The sequence below is a fragment of the Coloeus monedula genome (genome assembly GCF_965178545.1).
Source record: "Coloeus monedula genome assembly, chromosome: 9".
In the NCBI taxonomy this organism is placed as follows: Eukaryota; Metazoa; Chordata; class Aves; order Passeriformes; family Corvidae; genus Coloeus; species Coloeus monedula.
Window position 1 is genome coordinate 2,021,795 of NC_138789.1, and position 18,584 is coordinate 2,040,378.

The 18,584-nt window shown below is 39.7% G+C and overlaps 1 protein-coding gene across 6 annotated transcripts in view; it reads right to left on the reverse strand.

Annotated features, from left to right (window-relative positions):
* The window catches only part of RABGAP1L (RAB GTPase activating protein 1 like), a gene marked incomplete at its 5' end in the record, with an annotated part of 238,535 nt that overhangs the window by 197,885 nt on the left and 22,066 nt on the right, over positions 1-18,584 (reverse strand). For 5 of the 6 annotated variants that reach the window (XR_014226648.1, XM_082287048.1, XM_082287050.1 and 2 more), the window contains 10 exons: positions 1,280-1,424; positions 5,121-5,287; positions 6,220-6,322; positions 7,586-7,652; positions 11,357-11,467; positions 11,941-12,101; positions 12,856-13,030; positions 14,946-15,156; positions 16,598-16,787; positions 17,994-18,161. Coding sequence is in view for 5 of the 6 variants with exons in the window: in XM_082287048.1 (XP_082143174.1) it covers positions 1,280-1,424; positions 5,121-5,287; positions 6,220-6,322; positions 7,586-7,652; positions 11,357-11,467; positions 11,941-12,101; positions 12,856-13,030; positions 14,946-15,156; positions 16,598-16,787; positions 17,994-18,128 (1,465 nt within the window). The remainder of the gene's footprint in view (positions 1-1,279; positions 1,425-5,120; positions 5,288-6,219; positions 6,323-7,585; positions 7,653-11,356; positions 11,468-11,940; positions 12,102-12,855; positions 13,031-14,945; positions 15,157-16,597; positions 16,788-17,993; positions 18,162-18,584) is intronic. The other variant, XM_082287051.1, reaches the window with a different exon arrangement.

Genomic DNA, 18,584 nt, shown 5'->3' on the forward strand with positions numbered 1-18,584 from the left:
CCCTATCAAACAAATCAATTTGGCTCTACAACTCATATATCCAGCAAGGAAAAGAACACCAGCAGCTGAATTACACTACACTGATCTACAAGTTCCAAAGGCCAAACCTGAACTAATTCTTGCTATGAACAGCAAAGCAATCCCAAACAGCAATGGAACAGAAGAATTCCTCTGGAGAAAATAGTAATTTTACTATTCAGAAGTGACACAAAGGGGGCTGACATTGCTAGTCTGTGCCTATTCCCTCCCTTTCAGGAATAAGATCAAAGTTCAAAGAGCACCTGACTGGGGTTTTTTCGGAAAGGTTGGTGTCACCTGGGGTATGTAGGGGGGTTTGGCTTGTAACTGGGACTAACCACACCTGCCAGCTCCAGCCTGTTAATCCCAGGCTTCTGACTCCTACTGCATAAGCTAATATCCAATACTTACCTATAACTAAGAACCAAGAAAGAATTTTTCCACAGGAGTGAGTGAGACTTTTTACGGTATTGACAGAACAGTGCCAGAAATCTGAAGAATAACTTGGTAAAACGATCACAATTCCTGGTAGGTCAGACATCCAGATCAAAAATAGCACACTGAAAGCCTATCCTGAATGCTAACCCTCAAAGTACAAAGAAACAACAGTAGGCCAAGGGCCTTCAAAAAGACAAAACAAAACATAAAATACCACCCCCTGAGAAAAAAACCCCCAAAGCATGAAATATACTGAGGCACTGTAAGCTTTGGAAGAGGCAGGCAAATACTCTGGGTCCATGACCTGTAGCAATCCCCAACTGAACCAAGAGACATTTTAATAAGCCCTAGATATACGTGAGGGAAAACAAATCACGTGCTAAGCTGTCAGTCAGGGGATGAGGACAATACCCATGTGAGTCTGCCTGGGATATTTTTTTAGCTTTCTTTACAAAGAGGCATTTAAAACCTGCCATTCCAAAGCCTAATTTCATGCTGTCCTCTTTAACAGCACAGCACATTCAAGGCAAATGACTTCTGATCAGAAGAAAACACCTTTGCAAACCATTTTCTAACTTGCTGGCAGAGCACGGGTGCCCCAGTAATGCATTTTGCAGCACACAGAAAGATGGACACATGGTGTCTGCTGCTGCTGTTGGAAGACATCCAAACAATGGCTTGGTAAAAATACTACTACTGCTAATAGAAAATTACGGGTGATCTTTTTGTCCAGAACAGTTGTATTAAGAATTAAATGAGTAAATGAACAGCAGAAATATAACAGTACTATCCATGGAAACTGTGAGTGCTCGTTTATCCTTACCTTCTTCTGCCTCATCCTCCTGGGATGACATAGGCCCTCCTCCACTTGTTGGGGTGACTAATTCTTCCTCTCTGGCAGATTCTCTCTGCAGACTGACAACTTCATAAATTGCATCTCCAGCACTTGTGTGGTTTTTTCCTTCAGACTAAACCAAAATACGGGTATGTATTAGGTTGCCGCTGTTGAAAAATAAGGCTGTGAAAGGCTAAAAAGTAGTTTGGTCAAGAGTGCCTCAAATTTCTTTGCCTTGGCACGAACAAATGGCAGTATCTGACAGTTGTTTCTCCCAGTTTTACAGGTAGAAAATGTAAATAAAACCGCATTATTTCCAAAGCTGCCCCTGAACAACCATTTTCAGTATTGCTCAGAACAACGATAAAAAAAGCTTTCCAATTTAAACAGCTGTAATGACATTAAATCAAAGAGAAAGCTAAAGAAAAGAGGAGAGAACAAAGGAAAAATATTGGAGTAACTGAAACAGGAGCTGAATGCCTGAGGGGGAAAAAAAAAAATCATGGTAAGAGCTTTTTGGAGGTGAAGACAAGACTAAAGAAGAAACAAAACCTCACACTTTTGAAAAGCCGTAAATTGTGAAAAGCCCTTTTTAGTGCTTTGCTCACTAGAAAACCAGGAAAAATTATCTTTCTTCTGCAGAATATAATTTAAAATACACTCCTTCCAATGGAGAAATGTAATGGAACCCCATGCCAGGGGGGTTGGAACTAGATGATCTTGAAGGTCCCTGTGAATCCAAACCATTCAATGATTCTATGATTTTCTTACGAAAAAGAAGTCAGTTAACTATAGTTTAAGCAGTTGCAAGTTTTACAATAAAAGGAGGATTAGTTTTTCCTCTGAGTTACAGTTATGAACACAATTATTTTTCAGTGACATGCAGTGACTACTGTATTTTTAGAGAATTGTAAATAACTGCAAACTAATCATGGTATTAAATGAAGCAGCCCAAAGTGTTGTGCTATTTTGTTCTTTGTGCATCTTGCCTAATCAGTTAAAATAAGCTAATTTTTGGAACACACTGAAAACATCAAATTAACCATGAAAAAGAACACAGTTGCAGTTGGAGTAGCCTCAATCTGTTCAAGAAACAAAGTTATGATAAAGTTGAAAGGCTCCACGATGGCTCACTGGAGATGTACATGCACTACTGACCCACATCTGCAATTTCAACCAGCTGGTGAAATTATGCAGATGAGCAACTTAAACAGGGACTGTATGGACTGACACAATATCAGTTATTTTATAGTGAGAAAACTTTCCTCATTTATTTTACATTAATCATTCAGACCTGCTTCCCTTAAAGCAAAGGCTCCAATTATCAGCCAGTTTTGCTGACTGCATTTCTCGTTAAGTCAGTTCAATGAATTTTGGGGTGTAGGCACAAATACCCTGCATTTTGTAAAATTAAGCAGGGTAATATTAGGGCCTTTATCCCTGTTTTATTCTCACATAACACCATTATTGATTAATTACAAAGTACTTGGTTAAATCAATCAAGTATTGCTGCCACTAATGTTATTAACCATAGCTATCTATAGCTTTTAAGTTTTAGAGAGTAAGGTATGAGGTACTGTAGGGTTTGCTGTTTGTTACAATAATTACAAGTCTTCAGCTCCATGCACATGTTCTGGTTAACTGCAAGACCCACCTGTATAAAATGTAAAAAATGTGATTGTTGGTTTTCTCTGAAGCACAAACCCACCATGACAAGGACCACGTTGTAACAATGAAAACGTGCATAAGCAATATACAGTAAGATAACCAGAAAGAACAGTCCTAAATTGCACAGGAACCTGCATTTCTGTCATTCTTTGTAACTGACTGCACCTCACCCATCTCAGCTCAGCCTGCTAAACCTGTCTGAATCCTTCCTCAGAAGGGTTCTAATTTTTCTAAAATCTACTTAATGCTCAAGTGCTTTCCCAGGAAGTTCACAAATGGCTGATCCCAACGCCATCTGCAGAGTTATCTCCCAAGGAGTAACAGTGCCCTGAGCTACAGGATCTTCCAAAGGTAACAGCAGGAACAGCTACTTCAACACAAACTGTCCAGCTGAGAACTGGTGAAATAAAGACTTGATACACACCACCCAAAGAGATCCTGGCAACCACAATCAGGACCTCATCTTGCAGAAGGATTACTAGGACTAAAAATATTCCTTTTCTGAAGATCTGCAGAACAGACTGAATTTTGCAGCAGGAAGAAATGCATGTGTTTCTTCAGGGAAGAGAGGCATGTGTATGTTTGTCACATTGTAAGGGGTGAGAAAAAGAAAGCATCCATATTACTCAATTAAAAATGGTACAGTTGCAAGTGATTTAAAAGGTAAGCTGAACTGATTAGAGATAAGTATCAAGCTGCTGTGAGCGGAATATTTTCGAATGTATTTTTTTCATGTCAAAATGCAGATATTCTTATTTGCATGTAACAGTAGGCCTTCTCAGATTTTCTCAAATTCTAAGTTGCTATGCTAATCTCTAGAAGAAATACAGAAACAACATTGATTGAGATTTATTTACTCCCTAAGTGTTAAACACAGCAGCAATTTTCCCATGTAATATCAACACAGCTTGGTTTTTTCAGACCTATTGCTGTACCCCACAGAAAGAGGATGACTCAAATACTCCCATTAGGCTCAGTAAAATTAAATCACTGCTCTCTGGTTCCATTAGTCAGAGATGATGCACCACCATTCCAATGCACACAGTACGACTGGCCTCTGCTTTTCACCTTTTGGGCCAATACTAAGACATAAGTCTTTGGAGAAAGCAGGTCAGCAGTGGCTGCAGGAGAATGCAGCTGCACACCATTGTACAGTGACCCTGAGCAGACAGATCTCTCGTAGGTACCTCAGCCAATGCCAAAATCAGAAGGGACTTGAGCTACAGTCTTAACAGCCTCACTCTCTTAAACCTCTGTGTTAGGTTCCTTTGCCTTTAATAGGCTACCTGCCTTCATACTGTGAGTATCAGTAGCCCTTTGATTTTAAAATGAACAATTATAGAGTCAGTTCCCAATTTTACCAGTCAAATGGACTTGTTTTAGAGGTCATTGTAGAGAATTAAAGATAATTCAGTAGGCAGGTACAAAATAGGTTTGGCTGGGTTAGAGTTACTTTCCTTCACAGTGGCTGGTGTGAGGCTGTGCTTTGGGTTTCTGCTGGAAACAGTATTGATAACACAGGGGAGTTTTAGCCTCTGCCCAGCAGCTGCTTACACAGAGTCAGGGCCTTTGCTGCTCCTCATCCCACCCCACCAGCAAAAGGGCTTGAGGTGCACAGAAAGCTGGGAGGGGACACAGCCAGGACAGCAACCCCAACGACAGGACCACAGGGCATCATGCTTGGCATGTGAAGTGGGGGAAAGAAGGAAGAAGACGGGATGTTTGGAATGATGGCATCTGTCTTCCCAAGCCAGTGTTACACTGTTTCCCAGGGGATGGCTGAGCACCTGCCTGCCCATGGGAAGTGGTGAATGAATTCCCTGCTTTGCTTTGCTTGAGCACATGGCTTTTGCTTTCCCTACTGAACTGTCTCCATCTCAACCCACGAGTTTCCTCACTTCTACTCTGCTGATTCTCTCCTCCATCCCACTGTGGGGGAGTGAGCAAGCGGCTGTGTGGGCCTTACTTGCCAGCTGGGGTTAAACCATGACACAAAGGCAGTGAAACTATATACATGCTACTTAATGCTTGTGCATTAGAGCATCCCTGAAATAAACAGTTAAAAGAAGCAAACTGCTGAGGAGCAGGTGCCATCCTTACTTTTATAAAGGCCAAATTAGGACAGATGAGGCCAATGTTCTAAAAAAACCAAAGGCATTACCTGTTTTAGCTTCATATAAAAAGTTTCTGTGAAGGTTTTCCTGCTGAAGTACCAGAAGCGTTCATTGGCAGGATACACACGCACAACAGTCTCCAGCAGAAACCGGACTGGCTCTACTACTTCAGTGACGACCATATCCACAGCCACAGTCATGAACACACGCTTATCTGAAACACAAAAATGAGAAGCATTTAGTCAGGCTCAAACTGCACACTGCTGTTCAAACTGAAAATCCTTTCTGTTTAATTAATGGTTCTATTGCACCTGGTTTAGTTGCCTGAGTTCTACACCCTCCGTGTCTGCTGCACAGAAGGAAAGTGTGCATTAACCAGTGCACCGAGGAACTCTGATAACTTCAAAAACAAAGATATTATGGCCTTGTTTTAAAGACAGGGGCAAGACATCACACCAAGCAAACACCATTAAGGTGCATGATCCCCATCAAACAAAAGGAGCATGCAAAGGATAAGGTCACACTGTGTAAGGAGTTCTGTAAATAACGTGGTTTGAAAATCCATCAGCAGGAATGCTGACAGTGGCTGCAGGTACTCAGATATGCCTTTAAGCAAGTTGATGTGAGCTCTGCCTTGGGACAGAAAACGAACTCCAGATTTACATTCCAAGTTTTCAAATCCCATCAGAGGATGTAAGTTCCAGCAATAAGAAACTGTGCTATATAATCAAGCACTTGAATGCATCACTGCCAGGTGCCCCAAGAGGCAGGGGATGAAATGCTATTTGTAATCAGCTCAGACCTAGAAGGAGGAGAACCCCAACGCCTGCTATTCACACTGCTTTGCTGAGTACAACAGGTAGAAAACAACTTGGAAATGCTTAGAACCAAAAAGTCCTGATAACCAGGGACAGGCACATCAGCCCCACACACTCATGTCACACCTCCACATCAGCACCACACTGCTCTGCGAACAATTCTTCACAACTCTGTGTTGCACATGTTTATGCAGGAAAATTCCCAGCAATGGACTCTTGGAACAACATAATGGTTCATGTACTTAGCCATGCACCGTGATTGCCAGGAGAAAGCACACACACCAAACCCCTGCTGGGTGAAACAAACACACAGATTACATTCCACTACCTTTAGGAGTTTCCTCATTAAGTACTAGAAACATGGGTGCATTAGGATTCCACATTCCAGTAATGACATAAGCCTTCCCATCAGAACTCTTTCCCATGGATTCCTAAAAATAAAATCATACAGGATTGTATTACACTTGTGGTCTGAGATCAAAGAGATGGAGCACAGGGATGAGAAACAGCTCTAGGAACCTTAGAGAAAATGAATTAAGGGGAATGAACTACTATTAGTATGAGGCAAGCACATGCTTCCTCAAGTTTTCTGCAACAGTCCCTAGGGATCCAACAGGCCTGTTTGGCAGCCTTTCTAGAGATGAAAGGAGACTGATGTTCCCTCTCCGCAACCCAGTTAAGAGAAATAAAAGTGACTAGTTCTCCAGATTTACATATGGAGAAAGGAGGTGGAAAGGAAATCACAAATGTCTATTTCTGTGCTATAGTCAAGAAACGAACTAACAACTCATTACATCCAGCAGTTAAAACGTCCTTGCAGTGTGAACGTAAAGAGAATTCAAGGTGGAGTAAAGACAAGAATTCAAATACAGTAAAGAGGTGTTACACAGATTTATAGGAACAACACCACTCCAAAACTCATTATAATTTATTCAGTTTTATAATCAAATAATAAAAAGGGAAAAACTGAACTAATTTCAGCAAATAAAACCAGGAAAAGGATGAGCTAGTAAATACAATCAGGCCAATAAATGAGTCTGACAAGAGAACTAAATACCGACAGACAGAACCAGCAGCATGAGTACAGAAACGAACTAGGCAAAACTGGGACAACTGTAGAGTCACAAAAGGTCTGATGGGCTTAGCTCTAGCACTTCATAACCTGAAAATGGCTGTATTATCCACAGAGAGACAGTAAACTGGTATTATCACAGAAAGTATCACACTGTTTTGCAGTTCTCTCAGAAGCAACTCTCAGAAACGGAAAATCATAGAAGACAAGTGAATACTTCAAACTCTGGGCAAGAATTTAAAATCAAATGAAGGAAATAAAGGCAAAGGTTTCAGCCCCCTGGAAAAATAAGAGCACTCCCCTGGCACTGAAATATAAAAGCAATTATTCGCTCTAAATTTTTAGGGAGCATGCTTAACACAATACAGAATGCTCAGTTATTTGTAACAACCTAATCTCTGCTTCACTAATTCAATAAAAGCCAGATGCCCCAGGTTTTGACATTAATTGAAATGTTTTGTCCATCTTATGATTGCAGATATCAAATCCCAGGATTTAAGAAACAGAAACACAAACACAGCACAAGATATCAGAAGCTCATTTTGCTGGGGTTTATTTGTTTTTTGGTTATTTTTCCAAATCACCTTATCTTATTTAACAGGTTATTAGGGCTAAGTATTACCATGTCTAGTAAATGCATGTCACTGTTCTTCACATTTCGTCCAGGGCTTAGCAACATCCCAAAGCACCTGTGAAGTTCATTTAAAACAAAAAACATAAAAGGAAACAAAGGAGATGTATTAGCTTCTCACAATACAAAAGTCTTTGCTTGAACATAATGGACAGCCACCTACTGCTTCTAATTTTAAGAGTACCTTTCAGAGAAGTTGTTTGTTATTGTTATGGCAACGCTCGGGAAACAACACAATACATGTTACAGAAAAGACAATGAAATTATTTTCCAGAATGAGGATGGCAGAAATTACCATCTGACCTGTGAAAACTCAATTATTCCTAAAGACCATTTATAATATTGAGTTCAAAGATATCAACAATTCCTATACATTAGGTGGAGACTGGCAGGAAGAAATTCACTGTCTCCCCAGGTCATTTTAAAAATTGTTCTCATGCAATCATAGGAAAAAATACAAATTCATTCATTCTGCTACTCATAATAGCTCTGCTGAAAAAAACCACATAGCATCATGGGCCCTTAAAAAATAAACAAGAAACAACAATTTGCTCAATTTTAAGACTTCATTCTTCATTTTTTAAAATCTGAATTTGTGTGCTATATAGGGCCTTGAATTCTAGAATTCCAGTCCAATCATTTTCCAAGATAATTTTCTTGATATTTTTAAGAGAGAAAAAAAAAAAAAAAAACCTAAAAACAAAACAAACCCAAAAATTCTTCAGATATTCAGATTTTCAAATTTCCTGACTATTGAAGGCACAAATCCAGGTCTGAGGTTTCTGTAAATCATCTGTATCTTTCTCTCCTTTGAACATAGTCCATTATGAATAAAAACACCAAACAGAACTACATATTTGCACAGGTTTTTAAAAACCTTAGATCTCAAATGAAAAAAGCAAAAAAAAAATTGAAAGTAAGTGCAATTTGAAATATTATGGAAAACTGGGGCTGTAATTCAGAGGGTTTTGTTTCAAGAACTTTTCTTCTGTTTGGTTCTCTGATAATCAAACCACTTTTTCTCACTGACTCTCAGAATTGTGTAATATGCTGAACAATATTGCTTGGACATATGAAAACCAGCAACTAAAATTTTAATAACACTATTAACTGTAGGAGTCTCAAGATATGCACTTACTACACCACCTAGCTTTCCCCTGTTACATTAGGGGTATATGGCTTTCTTTTGCCACCTCATTACATGTAACAGGAATTTACATCCACAGTTGTACTTCCCATTCTCCATACTCTTTCTCTACTAGAATCATACAAATCTAAGTGGTAAATAAAGCAGCAGACAACAATTTTGATTTATCTATATCCATAATGCAGTGCCATGGAAAGCACCCAAGGCAGCTCAGATACAGGACTTGGATTTAGCCACACAAATCAGATTCTCTGAGGGACTAATTAAAGTGGGCAGAAACTAACAGCAGAGTTACTACTTCTTGTCCCTGGGGCAGAAATAGCTCTGAGAGAGCTGTAACTGATGAAGTAGGGGGGTCACCAGCTTCTGGTACAGCTTCTACAGAGACGTGTAAGGCCAAGATCCAGAGGCAGGCAAGATATCTGTGCCTTTCAAAGACAACAGCTGCCAGATCCTACTGCTGGGCACTGCTCAGATGTACAGAAGTTCTGATGCATGACAGCCAAAATTTTGGGGAAGTATGTTTCCAAAAGAATGGGAGTCAGGAACAACTAACCCCTGCCTCTCACAGAACCAGAGACTTACGATGCCTAGCAGCATCCTGCTGCAAGAAGAGTCAGGGCTTCTCCTCCCCCTTATTTCAAAAAGGAAAATCGGCTCAAACCAGGTCAGGACCCTCACTTGCAGAAGATGGATTTTACTGGAACAGCTGTCAACACATTCAGCCTCCAACATGAGGAGGCTCAACCACACACCCAAGATTCAAAATGACCTGTACAGACTGTGGGCCTCGGTCTCACTTCAGACTTGCTGGGTTTCTGCACTTGAAGCTGGCTAGTGAGCAGCTCTGTGCAACTGCACATACTCCACTACTTTCTAGAGCAGCAGGAAAAAACCAAAAGAACTGTAATTGTTATTCACTAATGTATGTTTTCATTTATAAAAATACAAATGCTACCCATGCACAAGGCTGATAGTATTAAGTTAACATGATGACAGGACAAGGGGGAATGACTTCACATTGTCAGAGGGCAGGATTAGATGAGATATTGGGAATAAATTTTTCCCTCTGAGGGTGCTGAGTTCCTGGCACAGGCTGCCCAGAGAAGCTGTGGCTGCCCCTGGATCCCTGGAAGTGTCCCAGACCAGGCTGGACAGGGCTTGGAGCAACCTGGGCTAGTGCAAGGTGTCCCTGCCCATGGCAGAGCAGGGTGGTCTTCAAGGTCCCTTCCAACCCAAACCATTCAGGTATTCTGTGATCTTTAAGAGTTTCCACTACTGATGTGAAACCAACCAATATTCTGTAATTCAGTTCTAAGGATACCAGCCTAGACTTTAACCTAAGGTATACCTACATAACTCGGGACTAACTCTCGTGTATGGGTGGTAGCAAACTGGATCTAAACACCACTGCATTGAGAGGAGTATCAACCCTTCCATCTCCCAGAATGAAAGGCTATTTCACTCTTCAGAACAAGTTCCTTAAACCCCCTGATCATTAACCAGAATTTTCTTCCTGAATCCTATAACCAAGTGGGACTTGACATGCCCCCCACTGTGGGACTGATCCTATGGAGTGGCACACGTGACTCAGAAGCAAACACCATCTCTTCAGCTGCTTTGATCCAAATACAAACTGGCAAAGCCCAGGTCAAACAGGGCATGAGAGAAGGAAGGGCCAAAGCAATGCATGAGAGTAACTTTCTCCATCACCCTGACCCAACCCTAGGCTCTGCCTGAACACCAGGAGGGGGCAATTTCTCTGAGCAGCAACCAAGTCTGATCTCCTGAAACCACAACAAAAGATTATTGAAATCTTTACACCAGAGACCAAATTTCTTTAGAATTATTTCTTGGCATTGTAATTTCCACTTCGAAATAGTTTTAAAGACACATTAAAATGCTCAGAAGCTCAGTCTGATGTAACCTGCATTCATCTTTCACCAGTTTTGAATTTTAATATTATTGCGTTAAGTACATAAAATGACTTACAAGCCCATGTATGTCATTCCAAGTAAGTAACTTTTTCACAGCAAAGCTTGTGGTGATAAAAATAACATCCCAATTGAATATTCTAAATGTCACCAAAATAAAAGCTAATTTCTAAGAAAGGTAGTTGCACTTTGGGGAGAAAAGCAATAATCAAATGCTATTCATAAATTCCTCATTAACTGAATCCTGAAGGCAAAATTATTTAAATTAAAATTACACTGAAAATATGTATTTTTTTTTTAAGTCAATGAGTAGCAAAAGCCTAAGTTTACAACACAAAAACACTGGTAAAAAATTCTACTGTCTAAAATACTGTCTACTTGTCTAAAATTTAGTTTCTGTTCTGAAGTAAAAGCTTGAAACCAAGTCAAGAGATCAGTCAGGTTTTGGGAGGGTTTGGGGGCAGGTTTTCTTGTTATCTTACATTTCACAAGAACTGAATTCTCCTGTTGTTACTCTTTTGATAAGACTGCCATCTGGTGGCATTAATTCCATCGTGCAATCATATTTGGTGTTATCGGTACATTCTTTTTTCTATCACATAAATTGCAAAGTCAGAGAAAACTACATTAAATATCATTCTTTCAAAAATCTAACCGTCATCACTTTTGTAAGATTTTTACCTTTCAATGGCCAGTTCTTTGTTCGAGAGTTGCTGAACTGTGATCACCACTTTCTTCTCAATTCCCTGTTTAAGCTTGAAATACAATTTATCTCTATCCTTTGGCACAGGGCTAAAAGAATAGAAACATCCTTCAGCGGGTATAGAACATGAACTGTTAAATACAGAAAAGAGTTTCCATATCCTAAATTTTCAATTAATTCAAAACTCATTAGGTTTAAAAAAAAATCCATAAAAGAGACCACTAGACTGCATTTACTCAAGAAACTTGGTTTGACTAAAGTTTTTAACAGACTTCTTACTATCGTTTCCATTTGCACAGGCCTACATTGAGCATCCCTAAAAGAAATGATGTAGTGAAAAGAAACTAACTTGAAAAAACGTATCCTGAATTTTAATCTTTCTACAGAAAAAATACAGAGAAGAAAACTGTAACATCAAAAGAGCAACTTCCTATTTATAGCATGTCTGCTTATGAAAAAGAGGTCAAACGAATTTTGTTGCAACACAGTAGTTGTGCATGTGCAAAGTAGCTGTGTGCTTTTTCCAAAGACATTCCCACTTTTCCCTTCCCATTCTGATTACCTAAAATTTCCTTTTCCATCATCTTCTTTGACTTCTAAGGAGACACTGAAAGTGTACACATCACTATCTGGCGTGGGAAGAACAAAGTCCTTCACATGATCAGATGCTTGTTTGGAAGAACGTTTGAATGCTGTGGAGAAACTGTACAAAATTCGGCTGACCTGCAGAAAAGCAAAACCATTAGCATTTTGATGGAAAATAAGGGTCTTTTTAACGAGGCATTGTGATGTTTCTGAAGGTCACAACATCACTTGCCTCTTATACTGAACACAAATCATGCCTCATGTAACACAAAGCACTCAACATGATGTGCTCACTAACCAAGCCATTTCAACAACAACATCTCCTATTTCCATTCCTGTCACATTCCCTGCTCATGTCACGCTCAGCGAGTTAATATAAATTAGATTACAGATTAGGAATGCAGCTCATTAGAGGACCTGGACAATGTACTTTTCAGGCTGTGTTTTTAACAATACAACATACAGCTTGCTCTGGCAGATGTCAAAACCCAAGGAGATTTCTTCTTTTTCAACCTCTCTTCTTCCACCCTAAAAAAGTCCTTTTCTCCCAAACTGTCACACAGTTCCTCCTAAAATATCTAGGGGAGAGTATCGTAACATGGTTCTCCGTAATTCAAAAGGTATACATCACAACTTCAGTATGAAACAGACTCAAATGAGGCCTGCAAAGCCCCAGATGAGGCTTTCCAGATCTTCCCACTACAGTGCACTTTGGAATGTTGTTGAGACACTAACAGCAAAAACTTAAAATTATAATAATATTCAAAACTCATGAACATGTGCTAACATATTTTTCAAGGCACTATATACCATTTCCACATTGGGAATGACCTCTTCAAACACTGCTTGGGTCCTTTTTCCCAGGCAGGACTGCACAACACAGAATACTTACAGCCTCTTTAATCTCACAGGAGAAAACATGGATCTGGAACTCTTCTGTGCCACAGCTGCTTTCAGTAAATGCAAAGCAGTCACTCTCTGAAGTCCCATTTTGCCCCCGCACACAGAACAACACCTTATAGATGGGAAACGAGGCTATCTCCAAATTGCTCGATTGATCGATTATTCTTGCAAGAAAAGGAACAAGGAAGATCAAAGGAACAGGTCAGTAAAACAGACAGGCCTACCTAAAAGGCTTTTCTGCAATTAGATAAACAGCCATCTGAACTCTAAATACTACTAAATTCGAGTAGATGAGATGGACAGCAGGAACAGAAATGTTATGCTTTACACAGTTAAGATGTAAATGTTTCTGGTTGTAACACTGACTTAATTTCTTTCATATGCCATAATATAGACAAATACAGTACCTCTGTATCATAAGCAATGGCCACTGCTTGTGAAAAACATGAAAGAAGAAATGTAGAAACCACAGAAACCATGAAAATGTGATTTGTATACAAGGACCAAAGAAAATGCAACATTATAAAGGAATTTACATATCTGTTTAAGAAATTGTTATGAAAACAATTTTGGAATCAACAGGACTACATAGCTTAGCAAACGCTGCCACATCACCCATCTAAGACCTCATAAAAATTTAAAATATTCTCAAACACAGAACCCGAAGAATATTCCAGAAACTTAGAAGCAGGAGAGCGGTGTTTCAGAACAGACTGGTGGATAGTGACTTTTAAAGAGTAATAGTTAGAGCCACAGTGTTCTCCTCTGTCTTTTCACTACTCGTCCATGTGCACATTCACATCAAGGGTCAATAAACATCAGTCACCTAAAATCCCAAGTCTGTAACAATAAAAATACAGGACTAATCTAAAGGTAAGAGAAGCCCTGGGAGGATTCAGCATGCTGTAATATTGGTGGGACATGAGAACTGGAAACTCACAGGACAAATACTTAGACACCAGGAATGGACACACTCTTAAAAGCCAACACTGGTATCACCTAAGCTTTGATGGAATGTATTATGTCACACATGGATTCACCCTTCCAGTTCTGTGCAGGTTCATAGGCAGTCCCTCATTTACTGATATCGTCTGACATTAAAGATCAAAGGAACCTCCTGTTTCACTTACTAAATAACCCTCCTGAATGGCCACATTGAGTACAAAAAATGGCACAGAACACCTCACATCTTATGTCTGGCTGACTGTTGCCATACTAGAAGTATACAAATGAAATATTTTCTAATGGCAAATGAAACTTAAATTGGGTTCAAACAAAATGGAAGAAAATAATACAGATTCTTGAAGGTCCTTCTCTTTCTCCACAAGGTGACAGTCAATCCATAAGCACAGCTTGAGCAAGAAAGGAAATCTAATCATATCCTTCAGATACCTTGGTATCAGAGCTTAAACAAATTGGATATTGAGACGCTCCCTACCTCTGGATGCAAGAATGCTACATGTGCATGTTTGGTGCACTCTGATTAAGAGCCTTTCACTTTCTCATCACCAATTAAAAGACCCTTCTCACATGGGGAAAGTAAATCCTTTCTAGTATCTGGAGACTGTCAGCATGTGCATCATGAGGCAGACACAGGTCAGAGCTGCCTTCTGCACAGCAATGACTGGAAGCAAAGACCAGCATCTCAACTCTGCAACGTAGATGGGAGAGTCTGAACTTGACACTTCTGCAGCAAACTGAAGGCCAGAAGGACTCCTGCAACACGTGTACCTTGGAAGTGTGGACAGACTAGGGAGGTCAGGAGAGCACAGGTATTGTCAGCTCTCCCTTTCCAGTATCTCCCTTATTATCATATTTGAACAGATATTAAGGTAAAAAGAGATACATAGCTAAAATGCTTTTGCTGACACTGTGTGGCAACTGGTACCACCAGCCATGCACTGCATGGTAAATTTGAGCACACATTTTGTTGCTTCAGAGGAATTTCTCAAAATTAACTGTCTTCAGCAAGAACCTCAGGCACAAATCCAGCAATTCTACTTCCCTGTGCAAGTAACAAACTCAGAAACCATTTCTCATGTGTCTGCTTAAGCAACAAATGGAACCCTTGTGTGTTACCTTACAGAGCCCTCTGGAATGTTTGGAACATAGAGCGTTACAGGTAAAGGGGCTTGACTTGAGGACTTCATGTTTGCCATGGCATGCAGAGCTTCTGGTTCATTCCGTGGGGCTGACACCTTGGTGCAACCTAAGTAAGTCAGTTTGTTAAACAACACGCTGTCCTCTTCCAGGGGTTCACTGGGAGAAGATGCCCTTGGTGCAGAGATTTCTGAAAATGAAGAAACCACTTCTTTAGCCATTTGCTTTTACTTGTACACGTTTCTTTTTTCCAATGAGTTCCACGGCAAAATCTTCTACATTTTCCAGGAATGGACATGAGAGTAGACAGTTCAGCTCCAATAGCAAGAAATCCATTTGGCAGTTTAATATTACTGTGAAGTCTACTCTAATTCATGTTTCCAAGTGTGGCATGGGGACAAATTGCATTTTGATTCTCTTTAGCACCACTGGAACACAGCACGGACATTCTAAATCTTTCTAAGCAGTCACAGAATCACAGAAGCATAAAACGTTAAGGGGTTCGAATGGACCTTGAAAATCACCCAGTCCCAACCCCCCCTGTGTGCCCTGTTACTTCTAGTTCTTATTACTAGGGCTGATACTGCCATAATACTTAGAATCATGAAGGCAGGAAAACTGAATTATTCCTGCTGGGGCTGGAATGGGGCAAGAGAAACACATCTACAAGTATTTCTTTGTTCACTCATGCTAAGGGTGTGTTCTATTTAAGTCAAACAGGAAGACAGTGAGGTAAGTTTCTCATATATACAGCACACATGTAATTGAGATATGGGTGTTACCATTTCATACAAACTATCTATCTTATTCTACCACAAGAACATCTTTCTTTTATTTCCAACAGATGCTATGAGAATTAGCTGACAGAATACCACAGAAGTGCCCTGCATGCTATTGAGGAAAAAAGAATTGTAGTTCAAGGCACACAGAGATGACCACAGCCTTGTATTCCTAATATATGTAACGGAATACATGTATTTTTATATTGTAGCTTTATATATATATATATATATTTATATCTATATCTATATATATCTATATCTATCTATATCTATCTCTAAAAAAGCTACAATATATTTTACATAAAATATATACGGTATAGTTTTACATTAAAAGCTGTCAGTCCTCCCCCTTTCACGAAAACTTCAAACACCAGGGAAGTACCACCATCATTCCAAGCAAATATCAAATCCAAAGCTAGCCTTGCTGCTACCTGGTGACAAGATCAGAGATGGACAGTTTAATCAGTTTGCTCAGGGTGTATTTCATTTGCAGGTAGCGCCATCAACGAACACTGCCCTGAACCTTCCTGAGCTCCAGCAGCAGCAGATCCACCTCAACTATCGTCCACTCAGCAACTCATACAATCCTTAGTCCCAACTAACCCTTGGCTGAAGACAAAATGAACATTATCTTGACCAAAGCAGAGCACCTTAGGGTATCAATCTGATGATAATCTATTCCTATCTATAAACTTCAACGAATAAGTAAGAGGAGGCCCCAAGGTATTCACCAACATAGTTTTGGAAGGAAGCTCTGGAAAGATTTGTATTCACTTTAGGGTTAACTTGAAACTGCATAAAGAAACAACCTGCCCTGTGTGATTAAGGGGGAAAGCACCCAGACAATACCTGTAGTAGAAGGGTCCAAAACCAGCTGCAAAGAGGGCTGGCTTGTTTGTCCTGCTGTCCCATCTGCAGCTGCCTGGCCACTGGCATCGCTGAAACCTTCTCGGAGTGCAGTGACATACTGGTCTTTCTCAGAATCCCGCAGGATCTCTTCCATTGCCTTCTCCAACTCCTCATCTCCATTTGAAAATACCTGTAAGCAGAAGGAAATTACTTTTTGAAGGTACCTGTAGTTTTATTTTCACTGTTATTTTTCAAACATACTGTCTTACTAAGTGCAAATGTTAAGAAACGTTGCTGAATGAGACAACCAACCCAGAATCAACAAAATTGAATCAAATATAATCCAGTGTCACATCCCCTTACATAAAATGCATATGTTCTCATTGCTAATCCAAAAACCATCAATCAAAAAACTACAGACTTCTCTTAGAATCAGGTTTGTGTATTTAGAGCCTCCATTCAGACTAGAGATCAACAGACTTTGCTACAGATTAGTCTTAAAGAAAATTTTACTTTCTTAGTCATAACCAGTCCATTTCAGTTGCTTCACAGATTTTCTCACACATAAGAGTGCTGCAAGCCTAATGAAATGAAAAAAAACAAACCTGGAGATACACACTCCCTGAAAGAAAAATAGTGTCTTTCACAAGGACCAGCTTTTCAGGCAAAAGAAAACCATGGCCAAAGCTGCATCACAGATTCTGCCTCCAGTTCACCAGCCCCTTTCCAGACTAAAGAAGCAGATAATGTCTAATACAGGCAGAAATTATCAGCTGTAAATGACTGGCAAAGAGTACTGCAAAGACAGACTGAGTACTTACTGTCGTTGCAGGGGGAACAAATTCCTACTGTTCCAAGCAGACCAAAACCAGTACATCAGCTACTGCAGCTCGAGTGGAGAAATTTGTATTTAACCAATCAGCTGCCACCCAAGTGCTAAAATATTCTGCTATTTAGAGGTAGAAAGCTTTTAGGAAAGGTTGTAATCGTGCCTAAAGTAGCACTAAGCAGCAAAACTAAATCAGAAACTGAAGTCCAGTTGCAGAAACCCTCTGCAATCTATTCCTATACAGTCTAATTACACGCTTTTAACAGAGTCTCTGACCCCTCAATAAAGAATATTAAGCTTTAAACCAAAGCTCATTCTTTGTAAAGTCCTTTACTAATGTATAGATCCACAGAATATAACAAAGTTAACCTCCGAAGATGTTATTGAAAGAAAACCTGAACTGCCATTTTTGGACAGATTTGCTTAATCTGAGCTGTTAGTTTCACTGGTAGCCAGCAAGGACAAAAATTACAGTCCAAGACTCTCCTCACCAAGCACACACCAAGTATGCACTCTTTTCATCAATACAAACCCTGCCACACATTTAAAAATAAAGTCATAGCAAACCTTTAGCTGTGGTTTTCCATCATTTCCAGAGGTGTCCTCGGATTTCTGATGAACCAAGACAAATTCTTCATTAATTAATGTGGATACAGTCTCAGGAATCCTCCCGGCTTTACTAAATGATGTTTTGACTTCCATCTCAGGTCAGTATTCTCCTCCTGCCACCAGAACCTATTTAATAAAGAAAAAAACATTAAATAATTAGTTTTGAAGCTGTACATAATATGTTAATAGATATAACAATAAGTTATGGTGGAATATTATAATACTTTAAATTATACTACTGTATTATACTGTATTTCTCAAACTCTGATTTCATTGGTGTAGTGGTCTTTAACTAAAAACCCAAACTATGCTAAACCATGACAATTGGTATAATGAATCTTATGATTTTTCAGGTTGGTGTTTAAAAATCCTGATTTAACAGCAATGGCTGTTATCGATGTGTATAGATAACAAATGAAGAGGTTCACCCCAGAGCTTGGACTTCCCCTGTTTTTAATCTTTCAGAGACTGCTTCCTCTACCTCCCTAATTTGTGCCCTTGGTTCTCCCTCATACAGGTATTTTCTTCACCCAGAGTGTCACAAAGGTC